The sequence below is a fragment of the Tachyglossus aculeatus genome, chromosome 9, assembly GCF_015852505.1.
Source record: "Tachyglossus aculeatus isolate mTacAcu1 chromosome 9, mTacAcu1.pri, whole genome shotgun sequence".
NCBI classification, from domain to species: Eukaryota; Metazoa; Chordata; class Mammalia; order Monotremata; family Tachyglossidae; genus Tachyglossus; species Tachyglossus aculeatus.
Window position 1 is genome coordinate 14457159 of NC_052074.1, and position 21227 is coordinate 14478385.

Below are 21227 nucleotides of genomic sequence, written 5' to 3' on the forward strand. Positions count from 1 at the left end.
TTTTTTTTAATGGTATTTGTTAAGCAGTTAGTATGTGCCAGACACTTTACTAAGTGCTGGGGTAGATACAGCATAATTAGAATGGATACTTCCCTGTCCCAACTAGAGCTCACAGTTTTAATCCCCATTTTACAGATGAGGTAACAGGCACAGAGAATTTAGGTAACTTGACCAAGGTTGCACAGCAGACAAGTAATGGAGCTGGGATTAGAACCCAAGTCCTGTGACGCCCAGGCCTGTGCTCTTTCCACTTGGCCACGCTGCTTCTCTTATACTTATTTGTTTCTGGGAAGATACCAAAGGGAAAAATATTCAAATCTTGATGTTCTGTATCAGAGAAGCATGTACATTCTAGACTGTGAGCCCATTGTTGGGTAGGGACAGTCTCTATATGCTGCCAACTTGTACTTCCCAAGTGCTTAATACAGTGCTCTGCACACAGTAAGCTCTCAGTAAATACGACTGAATGTGAAAAATATTTTCCTAAGGAATATGAAGAGATAATCCAAAGGGACATGGTATAAATGAGTGCATCAATGCAAAGTTCTTTGGGTACTAATGTATCTCTCCCCCTCTAGGCTGTAAGCTCGTTAGGGCAAGGAATGTGTCTGTTGATTGCTATACTGCACTTTCCAAAGCACTTAGTACAGTGCTTTGCACGAAGTAAGCATTCAGAAAGTACGACATTGAATGAATAAACCATGGAGTACAGGATGGGCCAACTTTAAATACACGGCTCATAGACTGTGTGTAGGACAAGAAGTTTCCAGTACATTTCTTATAGTTTGAGTCAGGCTCTTCCAGGCCTAAGCTACTTAGTGGCTGTACATTAAGTCCCCATAGAAGTGGCATTAATTTCCTCAGGACACCAGGTTTTAATTCAGGGGGCTGCTGCTTCAGTGACAGAAGAAATCTGGCTATATGAGCACTCCTAATCAATCAAAATTTAGTACTCTCCTCTCCTAGTGAGCCAAATGTCATTTTACTTGGTTATCCAGACTTGGGATCAGTTTAACCAGGTCCAGTTAGCTTGAAAAATCATCATCGGAGGTATTTATAGAGCACTTACTCTGTACAAAACACTGTACTAAGTGCTTGGGAGACTATGCTACAGCAGACTTTGTAGACATGTTTCCTGCCTACAAAACTTATAGTCTTTCTGTTCTATTAACATAGCCTGAAAGAGCTTCCCTCAATCAAAGGTATTTGCTGAATTTATGGCATTTATTGAATGTCTCGAGTGCAGGGCACTAAACTTGGACTTGGAATGAACAACAGAAGTGAAACACCTGGTCTCTGCCCTCAAGGAAATGACAGTCTAATAGTAGATTTCCAAGCAACCACTAGGTAGCTTTGGACCTGGGTAAATAAATCTAGCTGCATCTGTTTTTCCTCCTGAGATAGGTTTACTGCTTTATTTAGAAAATAAAATGCATCTTTTAAGATATGCAGGATAAACTCTCTCTCCCCAAAATCTAAGTTGGCCCTGTTACAAATTACTCAGAGCACTGTGATATACCAAAAGTCCAGTGCTTAGAACAGTGCTTGGCACATAGTAAGTGCTTAAGAAATACCATCATCACTTCACAGGTGGTAGTCAGTCTTGCTCTATTCCATCTTTCCTCCTCTTTCTGTTGATTCATTGCTCCAGGCGACCTGCTCTCCAAAGCTTCAAGCCCAGTTCCAAGATTCATTAAATCTGTCACCTGAAACACCTGCTTGGTCAGGCAGAGGATGTTTGATGAAAGTTCGGCAGACCGTAGACTCAGGTGATTGTAGGGAGAGAGGTGGTAGTGTTACTCAGTTGAGAATATTTACCACTGAAGTATTTCAAGATCTGTAACCTATGCAAACACTTGGCAGATGAAACGCCGGGTTATCGCAGTGTCATCCTTTTTGGGTACTCTGGATGTTCATGCCAACTAAAGCCAGCTTCATTTCATTCCTGACCTCCGGTTAATTTATGGAACAGTTCTTCGTCAAGGGTCTCATTCTGGCCTTTGGAACGTGTGGATAAGAAAATGTAGCCACCGATGTACTCATGCACTACCTTGCAGTCTGCACTCACGCAGGAGAAAGCGATAGACACATTTTGGTCAAACTCAATGGCAACCTGGAACACAAGGCAGAATCAAATAGGAAAAAGTCAGTGCTCATGCACTGCCTTGCAGTCGGCACTCACGCAGGAGAAGGCGATAGACACGTTTTGGTCAAACTCAATGGCAACACGGAACACAAGGCAGAATCAAATAGGAAAAAGTCAGTGCCAGAGCACGTAAGCCTATTTTGCTGGCAGAGAAATCTAGTTTCCTGGAAAGGTAAATTAACCTAATCCCCACAACTGGTCACAACTCCAAAGCTTTGGTTTGAAAAATCGCTTTCTCTGTTCATCTGGTGCCCTCTCGTGGAGCCAGCCTCACGGTGAGTTGAGAGAGACAAACTCTAAAAGTGACCTGAAACAGATTCTTTGAAAGACTCCTTTTGGATTGTCCAGGAATGGGGATTTCAGGAAGTAGGAATTTCCCTTTTCCAGTCGGAGCAACAGAGGACTGAGGCAGCTCATGTGTCAGGATTTCCCTGCGGAGTTTACTGTTCCTATATTCACCCTTAAATGCTCTAATTTTGCATTCTAGAGAACCGTGAGGATCCAGACTGGATCTGAGACGAGGTCTATTGATAAAGGTTCTGCCATCATAGGCCGGCTCCTCTTTCAGCTTTGTGATAAACATTGACATCCCCTACTGTGAATAAAGCGTATTCTAAGTTGTTAAAATTTTTATGTTTGTCTCCCCTGTGGGCTGGGAAGATGTCACTTTATTATTATACACTTCCAAGTGCTTAGCTCCCTGCATTGCACCAAGCAGGCACTTGGTAAATGGTACTATTATTCATTCATTCATTCAGTCATATTTATTGAGTGCTTACTGTGTGCAGAGCACTGTACTAAGTGCTTGGGAAGTACAACTTGGCAACATATACAGTCCCTACCCAACAATGGGCTTACAGTCTAGGAAGGGGAGACAGACAACAAAACATATTAACAAAATCAAATAAATAGAATAGTAAATATGTACAAGTAAAATAGAGTAATAAATCTGTACAAACATATATACACGTGCTGTGGGGAGGGGAAGGAGGTAGGGTGGGGGGGGATGGGGAGGGTGCTCAGTCTGGGAAGGCCTCCTGGAGGAGGTGAGCTCTCAGTAGGGCTTTGAAGGGAACCACTACCAGTACTACCACTTCTAAATGGGCTAGTGAGTCTCACAACAATCCGAATCTCTCTCAGCTATATCCTTCTAAAGCACGTATTTTATAAGACTGAAGCATCTTGTATTAATTGGCCCATGTAATGATGAGTCTAAAATTCCTTATTTAATCTCATAATGAGTGCATGACAGTGAAACAAATGATAATATATTGTCAGCAATTTGGGGGATTTGGCTACTCTCGCTAATTCATAAAGTGGGCTGAGCTAAATTGGAGAAAATGGAGTAATTTTTTGTTTAAACTTAAGATATTGTCAAGTTGCATGTGACTTGCCTGTAAAAGTTACAGCAAACTTGTGGTCTGTTTGCTTTCAAAATACGAGAGCCTTCTATCTGAACACTGTAATTCCTCAGAACATCTACCCATATAATAACAATAATAATAATGGCATTTGTTAAGGCTTACTATGTGCCAAGCACTGTTCTAAGTGCTGGGGTAATTACATGGTAATCAGGTTGTCCCATGTGGGGCTAACAGTCTTAATCCCCATTTGACAGATGAGGTAACTGAGGCACAGGGAAGTTAAATGACTTGCCCAAAGTCACATAGCTGACAAGTGGCGGAGCCGAGATTAGAACCTATGACCTCTAACTCCCAAACCCGGGCTCTTTCCACTGAGTCACACTGCTTTTCCTTCTCCACATGACCAGCACTGCGTGTAGGAAAAAAAGGTAGCACCATAAAATCATCACTTTACCTGACGGATTTCCCAGTTTACATTCCACTGTTTCATATTTGAGAATCTCCATGTTGTAATTGGGTCCCCCGTGGCTGTGTCTATCCTAATTAACCGATTGTATGAGACTCCCAGAAGATCGTCTTTCTTGCTTCCTTTAAACCTGGAAGAGAATGTTAGCAGAAATTAAGAGACTCATGGTGGACAGGAAACATGCCCAACAGTTCTGCTGTATTGTATTCTCCCAAGTGCTTAGTATAGTGCCCTGTACACTTTGATTTGTTTTTCAAGGAAGATCCACTCAACGGTTAATGGGCCATTTTAGCTGTTATTCAAGGCTGTACTATGTGCATAGGGGGAAGCTGGGGATAAGGGGGAAGAGGGTGTGTGGGTGTGTCTCTCTCTCTGGCTAGGAAAAGGTTCAGTGAACAGCTGTTGCTCAGGGGTTGGAGTTTGGGCTGCCAACCTCCCTGTTTCACCAGACCGTAACCTTGGCATTATTCTTGACCCATGTCTTTCATTCATCTCACACATTCCATCTTTGACCAAATTCTATCAGGTCTTCCTTCACAACACCTCTAGCATCCACCCCTTTCTCTCCATTCAAAATGCTGTTGCAATGATACTTTACCTTGACTGCTGTATCAGCCTCCTCACTGACCTCCCTGCCTCCTATCTCTCCCCTCTCCAGTTCATACCTCTCAGCTGCCCACAACATTTTTCTAAAAAAAGGTTCAGTTCACATCTCCCTACTCCTCAGGACTGCCCATCCACTACCACATCAAGCTCCTTACCTGATATCAGCTTTAAGGCATTCAATCAGCTCTCTTGCCTCCTACCAACCTCGCAGATTTTCTAACACCAAACTACTTGATCTCGTATGTCTCACCACTGACCCCAAGCCCACATCCCCCTTACAATCCATCCTTCTCCCCACCTTCAAAACCCTTCTAAAATCACCTAACTTCTAAGAAGCCTTCTTCCTCATTCCCCCTATCTGCCCTCCTCTCTGTGATATCTATACACTTGGTTGTGTACCCCTTAAGCACTTTGATGTCCCTGCCCCACAGGATTCATGTACATATCCTAAACTCTATTTCCCCTATTGTAATTTATTTTAATGTCTCCCCTTGTAGATGCTAAGATCCTCAATTATGTTAGTCACTATACTTCTCTGTGCCTGTTACCTCACCTGTAAAATGCAGATTAAATCCTCCTTCTGATATAGACTGAGCCCCTGGTGGGACAGGGACTAGCCAACCTAATTTTCTTGTATCTACCCAAGAGCTTAGAACAGTGCCTGCCATATAGTAAGTGTTTAAGAAGTATCTTTTTCCCCCCTCCACAAAACAAAACTGGGGCACATGGGCCTATTTGCTATCATAAGTCAACATGATCTTGTAGATAGAGCCCAGGTCTAGGAATCAGGAGATCCGGGCTCTACTCCCAGCCCTGCCTTGAGTGAAGGCTATAACCAACTAAACAGTGCACAGAAAACTAAGTTGTGAAATTTAGCCTAGAAAAGAGTACAGATACTGCATCTGCCTTCCCACTTCACACATTTTAGACTTCTATTTAATTTTTTGGGTGCAGAATTTATGGTTTGGATCCCTTATAAGAGTTTTATGTATTGCCAAAAGAAGCCTGGCACTTAGCTTCATTCATTCAGTCATACTTATTGAGCGCTTACTACGTGCAGAACACTGTACTAAGCGCTTGGGAAGTACAAGTCAGCAACATATAGAGACGGTCCCTGCCCAACAACGTGCTCACAGTCTAGCTTAAAAAGGGTAGCATTCTAAAAAGGAAATAGAAAAATAATTTAGGGTAAGGGAAAATGAACTGACTTCCAAAGACAGTCAAATGGCCAGGAAACACAGGAGAAAAAACAAGAGAGTAAATCTCATTACCTGACAATGTAATATGCCAGCCCAAATTCAGGCAAGGACTGCCACGCTTGAATAAAACGCAGCTTGGCTTCCACGAGAGTCATCTGGGCCACATTCTGGTGAGCTTCCAGAATGCGAGCTGCCAACTAAGAAAAACAAAGCATTTTATGTTAGCTGAAGCAGTGAAATAGCTTGAGGCCTATATTCAGAGAACAAACGGAAAACCAGTGGTAACTATGCTAAAACAATGAGTTCATTATTCATTGTTTTCCTCAGACGGAAATTACAGAAGGATCAGGAAAAGATTTTGGCCTACGGACCATGTGGTCAGCGTCCCCTGATTCCCGGTCTCAAAAGTCTGTTCTTTGATGGGCTTCTGACTTGTTTGTTTGGAAATGTCACTTTTCATGCCACCTGGCTGAGTTCTGGCCAGAGCTCTGATGAATCCCTATGAGAATCCTTTCCCAGATCCTTCTCTCAAGAATATAAGGATAATTGCCAGTGGCTAGGGCTGTGGGGAAGAGGGCAGACACCCAGTTCTAGAGCATGGAGAGGAAAATACCCACGTGTGCTTTCTGCTGCACACAAGCACGCGGCGATTCTTCGTCACCATGCTGTGCTGCATCCAGAACAGGCTCGTATTATAGGAAGAACATTCCCTGACCTTCCTCATTTGGTCTGCCTCTAAGCTTCTTCCTGTAGCCTTGCTGTTGGCCCAGTGCAAAGAGATCTGCTCTGGGACTAGGAGACCAGGGGGATCTAGTTCTGGTTCCAGGACTGGATCTAGCTGTGGTTCTGCCTGTGGGTGAAGATCATACATGCACTTCGTAATCTGGTGCACCCCAGCTACGCCCTTGCTACACACCGTGCCCCACCAGAAACATGGCTGAAAGGTATGAGAGAGTATGTGGACTCTGCACTCGCACTGTTGTCAATTCCTCTGTGTGTGTTCTTGGAACCCAGAGTCTCAGGTCTGGGGCTCATCTGGCATTTTTGACGGGAAGATCCATACTAGTGCCTTCTTTTTTTGGTTTTCTTTCCCCTTTTACTATTCTAGCCTTTTGACTGGTCTTCTGCTTCCAGGCTCTCCCATCTTTGGTCTGTTTTGCACAAAGCTGCATATATCAACTTTTAAAATTGCCAGTGAGAACACATACCATTCCCCTCCTAAAACCTGAAAAGACTATGGCTCCTCACGTGAGACCCAAACTAGGCTCCTAGTAGTAAATATCATCATCAATCATATTTATTGAGTGCTTACTGTGTGCAGAGCACTGTACTAAGCGCTTGGGCAGTACAAGTTGGCAACATATATATTGACATAAATATTTTTATGTCTGTCTCCCCAGTTAGAGCGTAAGCTCCTTGTGGGCAGGGAACATGTCACTTTGTCATTCTGGACTTTCCAAGTGCTTAATTTGATGCACCGCATCAAGTGGGTACTCAGTAAAAGCTACTGCTGCTTCAAGGCTCTCCAACAGCTGGTTCCTTCTGGCTTTCTTCCTCCACTCTGTTCATGCTCATGTTTTTTCCTCCCAAGTAATCCTTCCAATTGTTCTTAACTGTCTACTTCCCCACTTCCAATCTATTGCTTGTGTCTTTCCACCATCTAGAAGGGCCTCAGTCTTGCCATAACACATCATTCCCCTCCTTTCAATCCCTAAGATCACTTCCTTCGGGATGTATTCCCTGACCTATCCTGTTATCCCATCCAATCAGACACTTCAGTACTTGTTTATTTTTATTGACTTGTGTCCATCATATAAATATTTTTCATTCTCAGCTATATTTGTGAACTTGTGCACATGTCCATTTTATTGTACCTTCCTTCACGGCAGGGTCTCTCTGTCTTTTACTACTTTTGGATAGTCCCTAAGTAGTGAGGAGAGTGCTTGCCATACTTGACACTGATAGGTTAATATCTTAGACACCGATTTAAACCTTTTCTTTCAAAGCATGCTAGGTAGTAATCTTAGTTTGGGACTGTACGTTTAAGTGGATCTATGTCTCCTCCAGTTAGCACCTCTCTGTTGTCCATGAGCCTGAACAGAAAATCATCCCAACAGTTTGTGATACCTGTTTAGACTTGTGCTTTTTTGCACACCGAGGTGACACGAAGCACTCTGGCTTCATGTCCATGCTTTCAGGATCAGAAGGTGCCTGAGAACTGGTATTCCTGTTTTTCATCTGGAGGAATGAGCGAATGCTGTTGATCTCGGACTGATAAGAGCAGTCTGCCATTGTTTTTCCCTTTGATGCGAGAACACAGGCAGCCATCCACCTAGCATACTGGCCTTCCTGCAACAAACAAATGGCAATAGAAACTCAGGGAAGACTCCATCTTAATAAGAACCCTGTTTTCTTTTCCATGTCACGCAAGACTATGTGCTTAGCAATGCAAACACTTAGAACTTTTAGGAACTAGCAGGTTTATGTCCTTTGGCACCTTCGGTGCAATGTGCCTTCGGTACAACAAAAGGGTGAGGGCAAAAGAGATCTGGAAAACACTACGAGTGACTGATTTAACATATATTCCCAGCTGTCAACTGTCCCAAGCTTTTTGAGTTTTACGTGGTATGTCCCTAAAGGAAAGGGACCTTATCCTGGGAACGCTCTAGATTGGGATGGACTTGAATTCGTTCTGAGAGGTGGATCAGCCTGCCATGTGAATGGATTTAGTCCTGGATCATTTAGATGGCTCTTGTATTTTGGATGGATGGCTACTGGATATCGGATGGCTCCGAGCCAATAGTGGCTTTTGCTCTCGGTTGCTCCTACTTGTCCCATTTCAGTCACTCCCAAGTTGTGACCCTCAAATGGGGTTACTAGTAATAGTAATTAAGCCTTTATTGGGGGCAGAGCCTTGTACTAATTGCTGGGAGAGAATACACAGTAGAGAATTAGACACTCTGTCCCTCAGAGGGCTGAATCTAACAATGGTTACTAAAGGTAACTGCCTCAGGGGACCAGGTGAATTGTATCCAAGAAATTGAAGTTAAAACTGTATCAAGTTTTGGGGTTTTACTCACATCCTCACACCTTAAGCACACTTCATTCATTCCATCAGCCACAGGAATCATCAGCTTGATCCCAAATTTCTTTCCTGCTACATTGACATCAGGCACCACTTCACATCCTGAATAAGAGGAGAGAGCAGAAGAGATTGGTTTATATGTGCTAGGGACACTTGGTCTTCTGGATGATCCTAATCTTTTGCAGTGAATGTCTGTATTAACACGGTAGTTAAAATACATTTTTCTCAGCTTCTCATGAGAAGAATCTATTTGGTAAAGATGCATTTAGCCGATTCAGCCTAATTTTTCTTTTTGGTATTTAAGCATTTAGAACAGTGTGTGACTTATAGTAAAGTACTGGGTAGATACAAGTTTATCAGCTTTGACACAGTTCCCGTTCCACATGGGGCTCACAGTTAACGTTGTTATATACTTTGTATTAATCAGTTTGATTTAAAGGGTGCTTATGCTATGCTGATGCTAAAATGATTTCTAATGAAAATCAAAAACAGTACCATGGAAAATGCAAGCTCCTCCCATTGAAAACTGACAAAGGCAGGGACTGACTTGTACTAATTCATTCAATCGTATTTATTGAGCGCTTGTGTGCAGAGCACTGTACTAAGCGCTTGGAAAGTACAATTCAGCAACAGATAGAGACAATCCCTACCCAACAACGGGCTTAGTCTAGAAGAGGGAGACAGACAACAAAACAAGTAGGCAGGCATCATTAGCATCAAAATAGATAAATGGAATTATAGATATATATATATATATATACACACACACCATTAATAAAATAAATAGAATAATAAATATGTACAAATATACACAAGTGCTAATAATTGTGGTAGTTAAGTGCTCACTATGTGCCACACATCGGAGCAGATATGAAATAATCAAGTTGGACACAGTCCCTGTCCCACTTGGGGCTCACAGATTTCTGCTCTGAATCTGCTTCGTTAATCGTGATGGGGACACACATTGAGAGCGACAAATAAATGCCTGAGACGTCAGGGCTGAGAACCTGTGCAGAGGAATTGGTGATTGGTGCTAGGCAAACCCTCAAAACTATCACACTCTCTCATCCCCTCCAGTCATGCTCTGGCTTGGGTGGGGATCACAGTGTGCAGTGAACAGGCAGGAGGATGAGGGGGTACCAGGTTGTGAGTCAGTCAAGCAACCAGCACTGTACTAACCGTATTTGGAGAGTACAATATAACAGAATTAGCAGGCATGTTCCCTGCCCATAAGAAGCTTATTGTGAAGTGTTTTTTGTGTTTTTGGTTTTTTTTTTTAAATAGTATTTAAACACTTACTAGGTGTCAAACCCTGTTCTGAGTGCTGGGGTTAGAGAAGCAGTGTGACCTGGAAATCAGAAGGACCTGGGTTCTAATCAGAAGCAGTGTGGCTCAGTGGAAGGAGCACGGGCTTTGGAGTCAGAGGTCATGGGTTCAAATCCCAGCTCCGTCAACTGTCAGCTGTGTGACATTGGGCAAGTCACTTAACTTCTCTGGGCCTCAGTTACCTCATCTGTAAAATGGGGATTAAAACTGAGCCACCCATGGGACAACCTGATCACCTTGTAATCTCCCCAGCACTTAGAACAGTGCTTTGCACATAGTAAGTGCTTAACAAATACCATTATTATTATTATTATTATTAATAATCCTGGCTGTACCATGTGTCTAGTGTGTGACCTTGGGCAAGTCACTTAACTTCCGTGCCTCAGTTACTTCATCTGTAAAATGGGGATTAAGATTGTAAACCCCATGTGGGACAGGGACTGTGCCCAACCTGATTTGCTTGTATTCACCCCAGTGCTTAGAACAGTGCCTGATGCATAAGTGCTTAACAAATACTACAATTATTATTTTTATAGGTCAATTAGGTCTGGCCCAATCTCTGTATCACGTGGGGCTCACAGTCCAAGTAGAAGGGAGAACATGCATGTAATCCCCATTTTCCAGTTGAGGGAACTGAGACACAGAGAAGTCAAGTGACTTGCCCAAGGTCCTACAGCAAGCAGTTGGCGGAGCTGGGATTAGAATCCAGGTCCTCTTACTCCCAGGACCTTGCTCTTTCCACTAAACCATGCTGCTTCCAAGGTTTTTATGTACAGGAACCACTTTCAGCTGAAGTGACTAGCATTGAACTGATATGCCGAAGCCCTGGTGGGCAGTTGTCAGTGATGATGCTAGTCGCTGCTTAAACAGAAAAGGCCTCATTCTTACCTCTGAGATTTAACTTATCAACTGGTTCTCCAAATTCAGCATCTCGATTTTTATAATAGGCTATTGATGTGTCTCCAAATACAAACCAATATTGTTTGAATGCTTTTAATGATAATTTTTTGGGTCTGCAAAATAAAGAGAAATGAGAATTTAAAGGCTCATCTTGCTGTTCCAACTAGTCAGCTGATCATATTTATTAAGCATTTACAGTGTACAGAGCACTGAATTAAGACCTTGAGAGAGTACCATGAAACAGACACATTCCCTGAGCTTACAGACTAGAGGAGGAGACAGGCATTAATATAAATGAAAAAAATTACAGATATATACATAATTGCTGTGGGGCAGGGAGGGGGGTAATAAAAGGGAGCAAGTAGAATGATGCAAAAGCGAGTGGGAGAAGAGGAAAGGAGGGCTTAGGGAAGGACTGTTGGAGATGTCCTTCAATAAGGCTTTGAAGGTTGGGGGAGTAATTGTCTACTGGATATGAAGAAGGAGGGAATTCCAGGACAGAGGGAGGTCGGGGATAAAATGGATGAGATTGAGGTACAAAAATGAGAAGGTTAGCATGAGAGGAGTGATGTTTACAGGCTGGGTTGTAGGAGAGTAACTAGGTGAAGTAGGAGAGGGCAAGGTGATTGAGTGCTTTAAAGCCGATGGCAAGGAGTTTCTGTTTGATGCAGAGACGGAGGTTCTTGAGAAGTGGTGAATCACACCCTGACCGTTTTTGTAGAAAAATGATCCAGGGAGCAGAGTGAAGTATGGACTGGAGTGGGGAGAGATAGGTAGCAGGGAGGTCAGCAAGAAGGCTGATGCAGTAATCAAGGCAGGACAGGATAAGTATGTGGAGCAAAGTGGTAGTTGGAGAGGAAAGGGAAGATTATCCCAGGTACAATTTTCAACCGTAGAGATTACTAAAAAAGATCAGTCTTCTTATTAATCTACTTTAAGTAGCTTAAAATATAATATTCCAAATATGAGTATTTTTCAGACAAAAGCCTTAAACTTTTTTTGACTTCTAGCATTCTACCGTGGAGTTAAACCCTAGAAAGGATGAGATTTCAAAAATCACAGAACTTTATTTTTCTCCCTGCCCCCATCCCACAACCCCACTTGTGTGTCAGGCCTGTTTTTTTCTGTATAATAATGATGGCATTTATTAAGCGCTTACTATATGTGCAAAGCACTGTTCTAAGCACTAGGGAGGTTACAAGGTGATCAGATTGTCCCACGGGGGGCTCATAGTTTTAACCCCCATTTTACAGACGAGGTAACTGAGGCCCAGAGAAGTTAAGGGATTTGCCCAAAGTCACACAGCTGACAAGTGGCAGAGCTGGGATTTGAACCCATGACCTCTGACTCCAAAGCCCGTGCTCTTTTCCACTGAGCCATGCCGCTTCTCTATATGTATGTCTGTCTTCTCAAGCCACCAGTAATGAAGCTTCTCACCTTTCTGCTTTGTGTCCTTAAGTAGGACGTAGGGAAGCAGTTAATTTTGAAAAGTGGGGAAAAGAAGCAGATAGGGGAGGACGATAGAGATGATTTTCAGAGATAGAAGTAAAATGACATTAACAACTGTGGAATTTAAGTGCTTACTGTGCATGTGCCAGGAACTGTACTAAGCGCTGGGGGGGATACAAGCAAATCAGGTTGGACACAGTCCCTGTCCCACATGGGGCTCCCAGTCTCAATCCCCGTTCTATAGATGAGGTAACTGAGGCACAGACAAGTGACTTGACCAAGGTCACACAGCAGACAAGTGGCGGAGCCAGGACAACATCCCATGACCTTCTGACGTCCGGGCCCATGCTCTATTCACTACACCTACAGAAGTGTGGGGCAGATGCTGGACTGGAAGACCTTTCCTACTTCAACTTATTTTAGGTATGAAAGTCCTGTTTTCAGAGTATTCTGTTGTACCAGGAGAATTGTCTCCAGGAGGGTTCTCTTGTTATTTATCTTAAATGAAGATATGGTGGTCTGTCTTTACAGATTATATAAGAATATATTATATGGCGAAAGAGCACGGGCCTGGGATTCAGAAGGTCATGGGTTCTAATACCGACTCTGACACTTATCTGCTGTGTGACCTTGGGCAAATCACTTCACTGATCTGTGCCTCAGTTACCTCATCTATAAAATGGGGATTTAAACTGTAAGCCCCATGCGGGACAGGGACTATGTGTAACCTGACAAGCTTGTAACAGCCCCAGAGCTTAGTACAGTGCTTGGCATGTAGTAAGTGCTTAACAAATACCAGTCCAAGTGCACTGCCCTTTAGGTGCTCAATAAATGCTATTATTACTATTACTTGAGTTCTTTGGATGAAAAGTGCTCAGACCACATAAAACTTTATGCAGAGCATGACCTAATAAAAAGAACATGGGCCTGGGTGTTTGTGCGACCTGGGTTCATTCATTCATTAAATTGTACTTATTAAGCACTTACTGTGGTTCTAATCCCATCTATGCATCTATGCACCTGTATATATGTATATATGGTTGTACATATTTATTACTCTATTTATTTATTTATTTATTTTACTTGTACATTTCTATCCTATTTATTTTATTTTGTAGGTATGTTTGGTTCTGTTCTCTGTCTCCCCCTTTTAGACTGTGAGCCCACTGTTGGGTAGGGACTGTCTCTATGTGTTGCCAATTTGTACTTCCCAAGCGCTTAGTACAGTGCTCTGCACATAGTAAGCGCTCAATAAATACGATTGATTGATTGATCTATGCCACTGGCCTGCTGTGTGACATTGGATCAATCTTTGTATGCTCACTGTGTACAGGGAATGGGTCTACCAGCTCAGTTACTGTATTCTCCCAAGCACTTAATACAGAGCTCTGTACACAGTGGGCATTCAAGGAACATGATTATTTAACCTCCCTGGATTTCAGTCTCTCACCTATAAAATGGGGATAAAATATATTGTGAGCCCTGTGTGGGATAGGGACTGTATCTGACCTGAAAATTTTGAGCTCACTATTGGCAGGGAATGTATTTGATGTTATATTGTACTCTCCCAAGTGCTTAGTACAGTGCTTTGCACACAGTAAGTGCTCAATAAATAGGATTAATAGTTTTGCCCAGTGCTCAATACATAGGAAATGCTTAATTTTTAAATTATTAGAAATCATTTATTCATTCAATCATATTAAGTGCTTAGTGCATGCAAAGCACTGTTCAAAGTGCTTGGGAGAGTACAATATAACAATAAAGAGACATTCCCTGCCCACATCTAGCTTACAGTCTCTATCAAGGAAATATAGGTACTCTCTCTAGTCACTTAGCTAACAGCAAATAATTTAAAGGTGCTCAAGAAAGAGAGGCCCCACTTATTATTTATTTTTTACACAGTTTGCAGCTGTATAATTTAACACTAACCCATTCTTCAGGTCCCTAACAACAATGAAGGTCTGGTGCAAGTTACATTGTCTTGATTCAACCTGTGTACATGATCTTAGACTCATATTCACTGTTTCCAAAATAATATGAGAAGACAATGGGTTTGGAGATGTACTGAGAAATTCAGAACAGAATATGAGTGTAAGTCAACGGGACTTAGGAGTAGAATCAAAGTAAAGGTATCCAGAATTCAGTCTTAAACATTCCTGGGAGATGGTTAGTATTGCTAGCTTGCAAATATTGTTCCTTGTGTGCCATACTCAAAGAAAAAGCTCAGTGATATCTGCCCCTGCCAAAGTCAATTATTCATTTGATTCCACTGGTTTAAACAATTTTCCTTTCAGGTGCTCTCTGACTAGGGGATTTCAGGGTAACACCTAATGAATTCTAATGAACTGATTTTAGAAATGCATTGAAAAACAAAATCAACCCTTAATCCCTTTGATATTTATATCGTATTGTTATATATTCTTTGATAGTCTTATTTGCATTTGTACATTCAATGCTAGGCATATTCAAGGGAGATAAGAGGCTGAATGCTGTTTGAAGCAAGTTACTTTAAAATTTTCCTTCACTGGAAAAACCATAATATGATAGGAGAATTAGGGATAGAACTTCAAAGAGACATTTGCTCTTTCATCTTAACACACCCTGGTTTTATCACAAATGAGGCATTCATCTCCTTTGTGTAATAATAATAAAAAAAAAGGCAGGCAACCAACTGTGGTGAACAAGATTTAGTTGAACATTTGCAGGTGTGGGCAAATCAGTAGTATGAAATCACCGCCTACCATCACCACTGGCTTTGTTTCTTTAAAATTATGGCTAAGAGCTTTGAGATACCAGATGTTGACATGACTGTAAGCCATTGAAACAACAACATTGTCTCAAGCATTTGATTCATGAAATTTATGTCAAATTGCAGTGACCTAAAATATTAGCTATTTAAAAAAAAGTCCTTCAACATTTTCAGTGTGCATAAGAACTCTGACACTAGGAGAGAAGACTGATTCGAAGCACTGCTTTCCCTGGGAATCTGCATGGTATCTGTGGAATTGAGGTTGGGAGGCGACTCAGGTTCTGTCCCAAAGCTGTGGGTCAGGAGGGGAAGTTGAGGGAGGAAGGGAAGGCAAGTGATGGAACTAGGAGAGGAGAATTGGAGCAAGGCCAGCACCACCATTTAGGTTTTCCAGAAGGGAAACCTGGAATCTTTGGTGCTTGGTGGTGGTGAAAGGAGAGAAGAGGGGCCTAAAGCTCATTGTGGGCAGAGAATGTGTGTGTCTGTTACACTGTACTCTCCCAAGTGCTTAGTACAGGGCTTTGTACACGGTAAGCTCTCAAATACAAGTGAATGAATGAATAAAGGGCAAAATGACCTGCTGAGCCAGTAGTTCTGTTCTTTGATGATTTTAAGTACTTACTATATCCCAAGTGCTGGGGTAGATAGGGTTCAACCCCACAGCTCATATGTGCATATCTTTAAATTATTTATTCATATTAATGTCTGTCTCCCCCTCTTGACCGTAAGCTCACCACAGGCAGGAAACATGTCTGCTAGTTATGCTGTACTGTACTCTCCCAGGTACTTAGTATGGTGCCCTACACATAGTAAGCACTCAAATACCACTGATTGATCCCTATTCCACATAGGGCTCAGAGTCTAAATAGGAGGGAGAACAGGTACTGAATCCTCCAGGGATGTTAAATAACGTGTCCAAGGTCACACAGCATGAAAGTGGCAGAGTTGGGATTAGAACCCAGGTCTTCTAACTCCCAGGCCTGTGTTTTGTCCACTAGGCCTACTTTGAACCATCTCTTCCTTAGAATAAGGCCAGGAAGCTTTCATTCAGGTGGTGGGGATAATTTAAAAAGCAGAATAATTGGCCTGGCTCTCTCTATAATAATAATAATGTTGGTATTTGTTAAGTGCTTAGTATGTGCCAAGCACTTTCCTAAGTGCTAGGGTGGGGGGGGGATACAAGGTGATCAGGTTGTCCCACATGGGGCGCTCAGTCTTAACCCCCATTTTACAGATGAGGTAACTGAGGTTCAGAGAAGTTAAATGACTTGCCCCAAATCACAGAGCTGACAAGTAGCAGAGTCAGGATTAGAACCCATGACCTTTGGCTCCCAAGCCCATGTTCTTTCCACTGAGCCATGCTCTTCTCTCTATATCCTCCCTCCCCTCCAGGAAACAGGTTTAGCTCCAGAAAACTGGGTTCTCACACTCACTCTGAGCTGGCTTAAGGGGTCAGGTCTACAGGGAGCCATAAAATGACCCAGTCCCCCTAAAACTAACTGGGGGTGGGAGTGAGGGAAGAGCAGGAAGGAGGCAAGAAAGAAGAATGAGGTATTGTGTATGGCCAGTGCTTGACCTGAAGTGTTTACTTTGGATGTCTAAGGCTCCCAATAGGTGAAAATAAGAAATAGAAGAGGTTGTTTGAAGAGCTGAAGTGCCTCCTTCACTGGAAGAAGTCATTTTCTTGACTCAACGCTGTAGCCCAAAGACAGATAGCATTAGCCAAGACATCCTATACAAAAAAGTCAGTGGGAAGGATTGGGGGTGAGGGCCCATTTTAGATTCAAAAGTTTTTTAAAAAATGGCAAAGGGATCCTTGTCTACATTGCTTTGTTATAAGTATTTTACTTTTTGTTTTTAACTTACCTAAAGAACTTGAGATTGTCTGCAAGCCTCGGTATATCTGTGATGTCCTCCTAAGCATAAGCAAGATAAAAAAATACTTGGAAGATTTGTTTTGGAAGCTTCTAGGAAATATTTTTTTTTTACCACAAATGAAACATTTATCAAAGTTGATGAAAACTGAACATGGAACTAAAGAAAAAAAGAGGATTTTTAAAAAATGGTCAAGTTGTGGCCTAGATATATCACTGTATATAGGATGACTTCCTTTCAAGTCATCATTTTTTAGAATTCTTTTTTTTTTTAATCTGTGTGCTTGTATGAAGGGGAGAGTTTCAGTGGAAAAGTTACAGCTCATTTGTCACCCTGTCTTCAAAGTTCATTTGAAATATAGTACTGCATAATTTTAAAGTGGGGTGGAGGGGAGAGGGGGAAGTGTATTGTTTAACATCATGCCAAGCTTAGTGGCAAGGTTTACTATTTGGTCTGAATAACAATGCTGTTCTGTGTTATAAGCCCCAACGAGACATGAATGCTAGTTGTATTTTGTGTATTCCTAAAGAATAGGCTCTAGAGTGATTCTAAGAAACCATAGATGGGTCTGCATCTTTTATGCATCTTTTAACCATAGCATGCATCTTTTATGTGTTTGTTCTACTCCCATCCCAAGATGCCATTTTAACTCACTTGATTACAAAAGCACACACTAGAACAGTTACATTGCATTATCTCATTCGTGCTGTGAATTTTTTTTCCCCACTACTTCCCACTAATGGAGTTTACACTACTCTAGTAATTGTACACCCCTAGTTCCTTTCCTCCTGATTCATTCAGTGAGATATGATTCAATAGATTTGGCCACAATTGTCTACACAGGAGAAAGGACGATGGATAAATGCATGGCACTTGATTGCACAGTGACTGGAAAATGTGTATGGATACTGAAGCGAGAACACACAAAGACGGAGTGGTGGATCTCATGTGTAACTAGGAAGGACTTAGTGGATCATTCTAGAGCCATAAAGGGGGCCCAGGATGTGAATGAAGGGACCACAGCTGAGGTGGAGGGTGAGTTACAAAGGCCAGCTTTCAGACCTTCTCCCTGCCCCTATCCCCTCACTGCAGGCTCCCAATTGTAGTTTTAGTAGAACCTAAGAAGGAAGAAAAAAATATGGGCGAGACAGGACAGATAAAGAAGGGTCAAAGTCCCTTTGCCCATGGAGCAGCTCTTTCCATTTCTTTTCTTCTTTCCCCACATTTCCAGCCCTCTGCTCCCTTCTTTCTTCCCTCCCGAACCACCCCCGTGGTGCGTCTCTCTTGCCATTCTTATCCACAACTAAGATTGCTTTCTGTTCAGCAAATTTTATCATGGGCAAAAAAGATCTGGTTAGTGTGGGGGATCAAATATATATAATGAAAATGAAAGCAACAAGATTTAAGCATGGTTTGTTCACTGTTACTACTATATATGAGCAAACAATGATATAAGATAATTTTTAGTTTTACCTGCTAAAGAGAATGAATGCTGAGAAAAGTGCTTAGTATCTAGAATAACTCACTTGAATAACAAAAACATAATGGTAGAAAAGATAATGGCAGTTTCAAGCTAATTTACACATATACCAGCTCAAATTAACTTTTTTTTGTTTCTGGTGAAAATTAGGTTATGATCAAACAGTGGAAACTTACCCTTTTTGATAGGGGAAAAATGAGATGATCATTTTGAGTTAGTAATGATTAAACAGAAACAAAACATACCAAAATATCATCGTTTTTTTCACCATCTAGTGTAACTTCTAAATTAGAGAGTGCAGCATCTATTTCATCAACTTCACCTTCATTTGTGAAATCCTGTGTTTCTGCTGCTAATGTCATTTTGCTGATATGATACTGAAAAAAATTGGAAATTTTATTACTACTATGTACATATACCTTTATTTATTTATTTTTTTTTACCATTTCACACTTCATAGCTCCCAGGAGCAGCCCAAAGCAAACAACGTAAAACACTTTCAATCCCAGAAATTGATTTCTGGAACATTTAAGTGTTTAACATAATTCGATAATCTGCCCTCCAAATAATTATTGAGAGAAATGCTTAAAAGATCAGAGGACTCTAATCTTCCCACTTCCATGTCGCTCTTCCCTAAAGTAATATTTCTAAAGAAGAGATGGCTTGAATGAGTAAATAAGAATTATATGTATTCATGTGTGTGTGTGTGTGTGTGTGTGTGTGTGTGTGTGTGTGTGTATATATACACAAACACTCTCATCTGCTGATAAAGTTTCAGTCATTCAATTGTATTGAGCGCTTACTGTGTGCAGAGCACTGTACTAAGTGCTTCGGAAAGTACAACATAATGATAAACAGTGATATTCTCTGCCCACAGCAAGCTTACCCTATTACCATTCCCCCTGAACCCTAACAAATTGGAAGAGGTAAAAACAATTCCTAACAGAGCAATGTCTGAGACTCTCTAGATAGTTGCTTCATGGTTTGAACTTGCACTGCATCAATAGTGAGTTACCTGCAGGGCAGCAAAGATGAGCATCTCTTCCTCAGTGCAGTCTATTTCTTCTAGAAGAATGGCCCATCTGGCTTGTTCATACAGTTGGTTTATTCGAATGGCATCATACTATTGACAGAAAAAGGGGAAACTAATTGAAGTGCTGATTCTGGGAATCCTGGAAGAGGAATAGAACAGTAAACCAAATTCCTTCCTAAACTGAGTCGTTCCCTTTCAGAATAGACTATAAACTTCTATTAATTTGAAACATTCATTTTAAAACAGAGCCCAGAGGTGTGTAGAAGGTTACTTTTGTTTGAAAGTTACCTTGTGCTAACTTCTTGAAATAAAAAATACCAAAGGATCAATTGATCAATGGTATTTGATTGCTTACTGTATGCAGAGCACTTTACTAAGCTCTTGGGAGAGCACAATATATCAGAGTTAGCAGTCATATTACCTCTCTACAAGTGCGAGAGGAGTGGAGACAAGGGGGAAGGGGCAGAAATAATTTTCTCCCAGTACTCTGCTCTTTTATTTTGCAATATTGTGTGAAAGAAGGTGTAGTTTGGTGAATTTGCAGACGGAGCTGAGTGTGACAATTCTAGGCTTTGACTGAACAATCGTTTTCAACACACTGACAGATGATACACTGTCTACAATCAACCAATCATATTTATTGAGCACTTACTGGGTGCAGGACATTGTACTAAGTGCTTGGGAGGGTACAGTACTACAGATTTGGTGGCCACATTCTCTGCCTACAATGAGCTTACAGCCTAGAGGGTGAGACAGACATTACTATAAATAAATTACAGATAAATACATAAGTGTCCAGTGCTGGGTGTTGCCCCCTGGAGTACTTTCACCTGGGCCTGCTTCTCCACCGTCTCCTTAATGAGAATGGTATTTGTAAAGCCCTTGACACAACAGTATAAGACAAGATTATGTGTCAAGCACTCTACTAAGCACTGGGGTAGATAGAACATAATCATGTCCCACATGGGGCTCACAGTCTATGAAGGAGAACAGTTATAGAAAACCCCATTTTGCAGATGAGGGAAGTGAGGCACAGAAAAGATGAAGTGACTTGCCCAAGGTCACATAGCATGCAAGGGGTAGAAATGGTATTAGAATCTAGGTCCTCTGACCCCCAGGCCTGTGCTCTTTTCACTAGGCCACACTGCTTATCTTATATTTCTCTCCTTCCACAACATTCCACCTGGCAGCCTTCATTCCCCACAAATGAAGCTCATAAAAGTACTTCCCTTGACTTTTTCCAGGAATGTGGATTTCTGTACAGGCATGCTCCTAGTTAGCATTTCTAAAGTAATTGTGAAAGCACAATGTGACAACTGGCTCTTGAGTTTTTGAACCTGGGGAGAGGGTGCTCTTAGTAGAATGAGCCTCAGGGTTAGAACAGCTAGCATCTCTAGAGACCCAGCTTCTCACCTACCCTGCCTCTCTCAATCTGCTAATTTTTAGGAGAAAAAACAAATGTAGTTGTCTGACAAGGAGAAGCCAAAAAGGTAGCTATAACCTAGACCTTAAGTAAGAATCAAACAACAATGAATCGGTGATATTTGAG

The 21227-nt window shown here is 41.7% G+C and overlaps 1 protein-coding gene across 4 annotated transcripts in view; it reads right to left on the bottom strand.

Moving 5' to 3' along the window:
* Positions 1-659: 659 nt before the first annotated feature.
* Positions 660-21227, bottom strand: part of FERMT1 (fermitin family member 1) — a 41496-nt gene continuing 20928 nt past the window's right edge. For 3 of the 4 annotated variants that reach the window (XM_038751913.1, XM_038751914.1, XM_038751915.1), the window contains 9 exons: positions 19661-19768; positions 18891-19022; positions 17157-17206; positions 11081-11205; positions 8862-8968; positions 7909-8130; positions 5854-5978; positions 3965-4106; positions 660-2113 (listed from right to left, as the gene is read on the bottom strand). In XM_038751913.1, coding sequence (XP_038607841.1) covers positions 1940-2113; positions 3965-4106; positions 5854-5978; positions 7909-8130; positions 8862-8968; positions 11081-11205; positions 17157-17206; positions 18891-19022; positions 19661-19768 — 1185 coding nt within the window. In that variant the 3' untranslated portion in view covers positions 660-1939. Of the gene's footprint in view, positions 2114-3964; positions 4107-5853; positions 5979-7845; positions 8131-8861; positions 8969-11080; positions 11206-17156; positions 17207-18890; positions 19023-19660; positions 19769-21227 lie in introns of those variants that run through there. The other variant, XM_038751916.1, reaches the window with a different exon arrangement.